General features: G+C 53.5%; 1 protein-coding gene across 1 annotated transcript; it reads left to right on the top strand.

Moving 5' to 3' along the window:
* Window positions 1-661: 661 nt before the first annotated feature.
* LOC117058812 (2-acylglycerol O-acyltransferase 3-like) lies at window positions 662-7,148 on the top strand. The gene is given in 11 exon segments (XM_033170181.1): window positions 662-914; window positions 2,244-2,339; window positions 2,461-2,472; window positions 3,772-3,842; window positions 4,051-4,131; window positions 4,133-4,180; window positions 4,182-4,257; window positions 5,533-5,704; window positions 6,166-6,302; window positions 6,305-6,367; window positions 6,924-7,148. Coding segments are annotated over 11 exon segments (1,164 nt in total). The 3' UTR covers window positions 7,079-7,148.
* The last annotated feature ends 568 nt before the right edge of the window (window positions 7,149-7,716 follow it).

Raw genomic sequence — 7,716 nt, 5'->3', positions numbered from 1 at the left:
TCCCCGTGGCTCGGAGAAGGGAGGTCTGCAGATGAGCCAATCAATCCTGGCACCCCAACCTTTGTCTCGTGGGCCAAGAGGGCGGGGTGGCCCTGGGATGAGGGCCAAGGGGAAGGAGCCGAGGGCCAGCCTAGCAGCTGCTGATTGCTGGACATGGAGCCCTGCAGCTCCTGGTCTCCCTCTACCCACCCCGTGGCTAGGGGGCTGGCAGGGGCACCCTCCCCCTCCCCTCCCCTCTGGCATCTTCTCACTGCCTGCTGCTGTTTGGGGGCTTCTGTGCACCAGAGAGACTGGCTCCAGTTGCCCTGGCTGGGAGTCAAAAGGAACGAATCCGAAGGTGCCTCTGGGCATGCACAGTTTGGGAGCCTCTGGGCTTGACCTTTTTAAGGCCAGGAATGAAATGACACGCCTTGTCTGCTTTTGGAGGAGGAGAGCTCACCCAGGTCCCCTTTGCCTCACCTGGGTGACAGCAGTGTCCTTATCGCAGGCCCACCTGGGGACCAAAGTGCAGGCGGCAGAGAGAGACGTGTGCGTTGCAGCCGCGGGCAGCAGGACAACATCTTCCCCTGGACAAGTGAGGCTCTTTCCTCCTCCTCCTCCTCCTCCTCCTCCTCCTCCTCCTCCTCCCTCCTGCCCCAAATGCTGCCCCCTTCCCGAGGGCATGGCTGACGGGGAGCAGGGGGCTTTGGGATGCAGGTCGGAGGCCACCTGCGCTGAACACACCTGCGTCTTAATCGAGGCAGGGGCACCTCCTGCTGGAGTCCTGTTGCAGAGGTCGTCGTCCCCCACTCCTCCCCGCCCTGTGGATTTTCTCCCCAGGATCTCTTCCTCTCCTGTTCAGAAGATGGATCTTCAGAAACACCTGGAGGCCCTTAGCGTCTTCCAGTGGGTCCTCACCTTCCTCTTCTTTGTAAGTTGGGAACTGGGGTGGGTGGAGAAGGGGGCAGCAGGGGGGCGCTCAGCAGGGGAGGGGGCAGCTTGCCCTCCTCCTCTTCCTGGGGCCAGGGCTTTTGGGAGGTCCTCTGGCAGGCCAGGCCCCCCTCCCCCAAAAGACAAGCCCCCTCTTCTTTTCAAAGCAGCTTTGGGCCAGGTGTGTCTGGACTAGGGAGTCAGCACCCGCAGAGGGTTGGGCTAGATGACCCTGGTGCCCCTTCCCACCTAAATGTCCTTCTGGATTTAGGGGGGCTTCAGATCACATCCTTGGGGTCCCGTGAAATTGGGACTGTGGCCTCTGAATCCCAGTGGCGGTGGGGAGGGGCTGCTCTTGCTTGTGGGTACAGTTGGGCGATATATCAGTATAATCATCCCAAACTGGTTTGAAGTCCACATTGTGATATTGGTTTCATTTTTTTTTAATTATTTATTTGGTTTCCAAATTAAAGTTTTACAATCACATATCCACATACAAAATAAAGACAGGATTCCAAGGAATCTCTTGAACTTCCCTCCTCCCCTTTGTGGGTCCTACTGTTATCATTTCCTCCTGCATCTTTCATAATAATCCAAATCTTTTACATCTCCATTATATCCAAAATTCACCATTAAACTACAAGTGTTATTGCAGTCCTACTAACATGTTAACTGTTTACAATGGTTTTTATGGTAAGTTATAAATTTTCCCCAATTCTTTATTAAAATCAATAAAGAGCATTTACCAAAAAATGTTTTAAAATAAAATGTTGGTCTTCCTGATTTCTGATTCTTCTGGTCATTTTTGCCGTTTCAAGCATAATCCATCAACTTAATCTGCCATTCATCTCCAGTCGGGACTTTGAAATCCTAGAATCCTAGAGTTGGAAAGACCCCAAGGGCCATCCAGTCTGACCCCCTGCCAAGCAGGAAACACCATCAAAGCATTCCTGACAGATGGCTGTCAAGCCTCCGCTTAAAGACCTCCAAAGAAGGAGACTCCACCACACTCCTTGGCAGCAAATTCCACTCCCGAACAAGCTCTTAAGTAAATCCTTGGAATTTGCTGCCAAGGAGTGTGCTGGAGTCTCCTTCTTTAGAGGTCTTTAATGCTCTTGTCCTCTTTTGTCCTCTTTTGGTTTCATAGTTTTTGAACCCGGCAATAGATCATGACCTATGATTGTTGTGTGTGCTATGCAAAAATCACGATGTGCGGGGGAAACCATGAAGCCGGCCGATGCCTCTGGTCACATTGTGATAGATTGGTATATTGTGGAGCTTTCAGCCTGGAGGGCCGGCCGCCCCTCACCTGCCTCTGGCCTCCCCTCCCCCAGTGGCCTTCTTCTCTGTTCTCCTGGTCTACCTGCTCTTCACCTCCTACTGGTCTATCAGCGTCCTGTATTTAGCCTGGTGGATCTTCGACTGGGATACCCAGAGGAGGTGAGTTCGATTCTCCCCAACCAAGGCCGGAGGCCCGGTGAAAGGCACCTCCCTTGTCTGAGACGGGTGGCTGAGCCCCACACCCAGACCACACAGCTTGAGCTGCTGTCTCGCCAGAGAGAGGTGAGTTCGAGTCCCCCCAACCAGGGCCAGATTTGGTTTCATGAGGTCCTAAGCTACTGTAGGTGATTGGGCCCTTTAACATGTCCAGCTGTCCTTTGTCCACAACCAATTGTCACTGTTTTTTGTGTTGAATATATGCTATAATACGGTCATTTATGGACCTAATAGGTATCTCAAGCCATTTGCCCATGTTGCCATGCAACCAGTCCATGCAGAATGTAGGCACCCGATATATAGAAAGGAGCAAACCAGTGATATTTTAGGGAGTGGGCTAGCAGCGGGGCCCATGACTTACATCATAGGAGCCTACATAACACAAAACACTGTTGCTGTATGTCAGTTTTATTTTATTTGTTTTTTATGTTATATTTGGGAAAATGTACATCCGGGTTTTTTCCCTTTAATTTTTTGGGGGGGCCCGAGATAGTGGGGGCCCTAACCCTATAGCTTGTTTAACTTATACGTAATCCGGCACTGCCCCCAACCCTACCCGGAGGCCCATTGAAAGGTGCCTCTCCTTGTCTGAAAAGGGTGCTGAGCCCCACACCCAGACCCACACAACTTGAGCTGCTGTCTCGCCCTGGCCCCCCCTCCTCCAGGTCGCCCCCTTCCCTTGGGGCAACTTGCAAGCAGCCCAAACCTGTTTTTATCACTGCTATTTGCTGTTATCTATTTTCCAAGACAGCTTCCAATAAAAGACACAATGGCAGAAGGGTTTCTCTTCTCTCTCTCTCTCTCTCTCTCTCTGTGTGTGTGTGTGTGTGTGTGGAGGGCAGAAAAACCAGCTGCATTTATAATTATTTATTAAATTTTACTATAAAAAAACACACGAAATCCTGTAATTGACACGAATCAAAGAACCCTCCCCAAAATATAACATAGAATCAGAGTTGGAAGGGACCCCGAGGATCATCTTGCTCCTCATAATTAATTAATTAATTAATTAATTATAATTTTATCTATACCCTGCCTGTCTGGCTTGGCTTCCAACACACACACACACACACACACAATAATAAACATCAAGTATTAATAGTAGCAATCAGATCCTATAGAAAAGTTTAAAATAACTTATACCAAGTAAGCAATATGCAATAATCCACTAGAATCCAATAATAAACACTAAAATTAAACATCAGCAAGTCATAATTAAATAATTATTTTTTTAAGCAGAGGTCGGGTGGTCATCTGCCAGGGATTCCTTAGCTTGATTCCTGCATTGCAGGGGGTTGGGCTGGATGACCCTTGGGGGTCCCCTTCCACCCCACAGTTCTCTGATTCCGTCTACTGCCTTCGCAGGTGGGCGCCGCAACGACTGGATGAGGCGCTGGAGAGTCTGGGAGCTCCACCGGGATTATTTCCCCATCAAGGTATGAGAAGGGCGCTGGCAGGCGATGCAGGGTCTGCCTTCCTCCTGAAGGATGCCAAGGGTCTCTGGAACCCCTGGAGACCAATCACGGAGAAGCAGGAGGTGGCGGCCGTCAAAGGCTGCTGGCCATGGGATCTGCGCACTGCCTGTGAATGTGACATTCGGGTGGGGGTCCAAATGCCGAAGGACTCTCCCCTCTTGCCTTGCAGCTGGTGAAGACGGCCGAGCTGCCCCCGACACGGAACTACGTCCTGGGCTCCCACCCCCACGGGATCATCTGTGCGGGGGCCTTTTTCTGCCTTCTGCACCGAGGGCACGGGCTTCTCCCGCACCTTCCCTGGGCCTCCGGCCCAGCCTGGCCCTCCTCGCAGGGCTGTTCTACCTGCCCGTCTACCGGGAGTACATGATGAGCTCAGGTGAGGCCAACGGGGCAAGGAATGGAGAAGAAAGAGTGGGGCAGGGAAGACCTTAGGGACATGGCACATGGAGTCCACAGCGGGTTGAGAGTCTGTCTTGCGCTTCTAGCAAGGGTGGGGAAGTGGGGTGGCCCCTCCCCTAAGGAGCATCTTCAAGAATCCTGCCTGACCCATCAAATGGGAGGAACCACCCCAGTCTCAGGAATGCCCTCCCTGAGCCACTGGGAATAGAATTCCTCAGCAAGAATGTCTGTTTTCCCTGCCATTCTTTGCTCCTATGCAAATGAAAAGGGGTGTTAGATTGCACAAATCATGATGATAATTATTTATACTCCGCCCGTCTGGCTGGGTTTTTCCAGCCACTCTGGGTGGCTTCCAACACAATATTAAAAACACGATAAAACACCAAACATTAAAAACTTCCCGAGACGGGGCACCCTTCAGATGTTTTCTAAAAGTCAGATGGTTGTTTATTTCCACTTCTGAGAAGGCCCTCTGCCTGGTTCCCTGTAGCTTCACTTCTCGCAGTGAGGGAACTGCCAGAAGGCCCTCGGAGCTGGACCTCAGTGTCCGGCTGAATGATGGGGGTGGAGACGCTCCGTTTAGAGCTTTATAGGTCAGCACCATCTCTTTGAATTGTGCTCAGAAACATACTGGGAGCCAATGTAGGTCTTTCAGGACCGCTGTTATATGATCTTGGTGGCCGCTCCTAATCACCAGTCTAGCTGCCACATTCTGGATTAGTTGCAGTTTCCAGGTCTCCTTCAAAGGTAGCCCCATGTAGAGCGCATTGCAGTAGTCCAAGCAGGAGATAACTAGAGAATGCACCACTCTGGCGAGACAGTCCGCGGGAAGGTAGGGTTTCATCCTGCGTACCAGATGGAGCTGGTAGACAGCTGCCCTGGACACAGAATTAACCTGCGGCTCCATGGACAGCTGTGAGTCCAAAATGACTCCCGGCTGTGCTCCTGCTCCTTCAGGGGCACAGTTGCCCCATTCAAGACCAAGGAGTCCTCCACACCAGCCTGCCCCCTGTCCCCCAAAAACAGTACTTCTGTCTTGTCAGGATTCAACCTCAATCTGTTAGCCACCGTCTCTCCTTCAAACCGCTTTAAGACGCGCCGATCCTTTGCCAGTGACCCATTTGCCCTTTAATCGACTCGCAGAATTTCAGAGTTGAATCGTGAGGGTCCTCTAAGTCCAAACCCCTGCAAAGCAGGGAATCCCTGGAGATGTTTCGCACCCACAAGCCCCTTTGCTTTCTCTCGCTTCCAGGGATGGTCCCGGTCAACAAAAGGTCCCTGGACTTCCTCCTGAGCGGGCCCCCTGGGCACGCAGTGGTCATCGTGGTGGGGGGCGCAGCCGAGTCGCTGGACTGTGCCCCCGGAGAGCAGCGCGTCCGCCTTCACGGGAGGAGGGGATTCGTGCGCCTGGCGCTGCAACACGGGTAGGGGCACCAGTGGGGCAAGGGGGTGTCTGGGGGGTGTTGGGCGCAGGCCAGCAGTATCTCGGGCTGCCTGAGCATGGCAGCGCTTCCTGGTGGATCTTGCCCCAATGAAACAATTGCGAGGTCTCAACGTCCCTGCCCGTCCTTGCTGTGTAATTTTCTATTACATTTTTCTTATGTTTTCACAATAACCTTCCTAACAATTAATTCCACTGTTCCATAAGTGGACTTCTCACCCCCACAGTGTTTTTACTCAAACCTTTTCTACTGCGTTGTCTTTTTATCTATCAAATACCACCTGTACAACATTTTAAGATAGTTTTCTCTCAATGTATAACAGGCCGTGAATTCCCTATCCTCAGGTCCCTGCCTTCCCACAGCCTGGTCTACCTCGCAAGGTTCTTGGTCGGATTAAATGCTCTCCCTGACCGGACATTCCTTCTTCCCTCCTCTTCTCGCAGGGCTGACCTGGTGCCCGTTTACACCTTCGGGGAGAATGACATTTTCCAACAGATCCGCTTCCCTGAGGGCAGCTTCGCTCGGCGCTTCCAGCTCCGTTTCAAGCAGCTGACCGGCTTCGCCCCTTGCCTCTTCAGCGGAGGGGGCTCTTCTCCAGCCACTCCTGGGGGATCTTGCCCATGGCTGCCCCCATCACGGTGGTGGGTAAGGACCCACCAGGCTCCCCGTCCCTCCCTTAACCTCCGACTCCCCCCCCCCCCCAACACCCCCAACTCACCAACCTGCTTACAAAGAGCCACAAACTCTGCAGCATCATACAAAGCGGCAGGTTATGGCGTGCCTCTCCCTCGCCCCCTCCTAAAACTGAATCAGAGCCCTGTGGAGTTGAATGGGTCTCCCAAAGGTCATCTAGTCCAACCCCTCTGCGATTCAAGAATCAAACGAGCCGCCTCGTTTTAAGGGCGTTGCTATGGAGGGAGCTGTGATTGCACGTGCGCGCACACACACACCCTGACTTCCTTCTCTCCTTCTTTGGAGGTTACTAAACAGAGGTTGCCTGGTTGGCTAGGGATTCCTGCATTGCAGGGGGTTGGCCTGGATGACCCTTGGGTGTCCCCTCGATTCCTGCACTTAATCCACGCCTGAAACCCAAGCCAGGGTGCAAAGGCTGCTGGGGTGGGGAGGCCCTTACTGCTATGGGGTGGGGGTGAGGGGCAAACCAGGCCCCCCCAACCGTCCATGCTTCCTCTCCTTCCTGCAGTGGGGAAGCCTATCCCGGTCCCGCTCCGCCCGCACCCCACTGAGGACGAGGTGAACAATTTCCACGCTCTCTACGTCGAGGCCCTGAAGGAACTCTTCAATGCCCATAAAGAATCCTGCGGCCTCCCGGCCTCCCAGCAGCTCCTCATCACCTAGAGGGACGCAGACGTGACCCGAAGCAGCATCAGGGGACACAAGGTTGTGGTTGGGGGGGAGACACACGGGAGACCCCCCATCCCCATCTGTACACACCATTTCCAATAAAAGGCGCCGTGCCTGGTGTCTGATTTTGGGTCCTTGGTGCCCGAACCCCCTTTTGTGCCCGCCTGCAGAGCCTAAGGCTGGTTGTCTCATTCATACGTGCATTATTAAGGCGAGGTTGCAGAGCCAAGCAGGCCGTGGCCCTGGATCCGTGGCGCTGGCTTGAGGGGGCTGGCCACATGCCCTCCGGGTGAGCGGCCAGGAGCTTCCCTGTCTGCAAGAGAAAAGAGCATTCAGACGTGCAGGCCCAGCTCTTACTCGCAAAACGGGGGCCCTGCTCTTATGGGCCAGGAAAAAGAGGGAGGGGAATTCTGGGCTTGTGGATCTGTTTTCCCGAGGGGCTCGAGGACCCTCCTCTGACTGTAGGAGCAACTTGGGACATGCCCGGTTGGGTCGAGGCAGGGCAGGGGGGTGCCAGGAGTCTCAGGCCAAAGGGGGGTGGGAGAGAGGGCCCTCGGTTCAGCATTCCCCTTTGCCCACTCATCGTGTGCACTCTGTGCATGCTCCGAGGCAACCCCCAGCTTGCACCCTGG

This window comes from Lacerta agilis, chromosome 14, assembly GCF_009819535.1.
Source record: "Lacerta agilis isolate rLacAgi1 chromosome 14, rLacAgi1.pri, whole genome shotgun sequence".
Taxonomy (NCBI): Eukaryota; Metazoa; Chordata; class Lepidosauria; order Squamata; family Lacertidae; genus Lacerta; species Lacerta agilis.
Note: the sequence above shows the minus strand (reverse complement) of the source record. Positions and strands in the feature narration are given on the sequence as shown.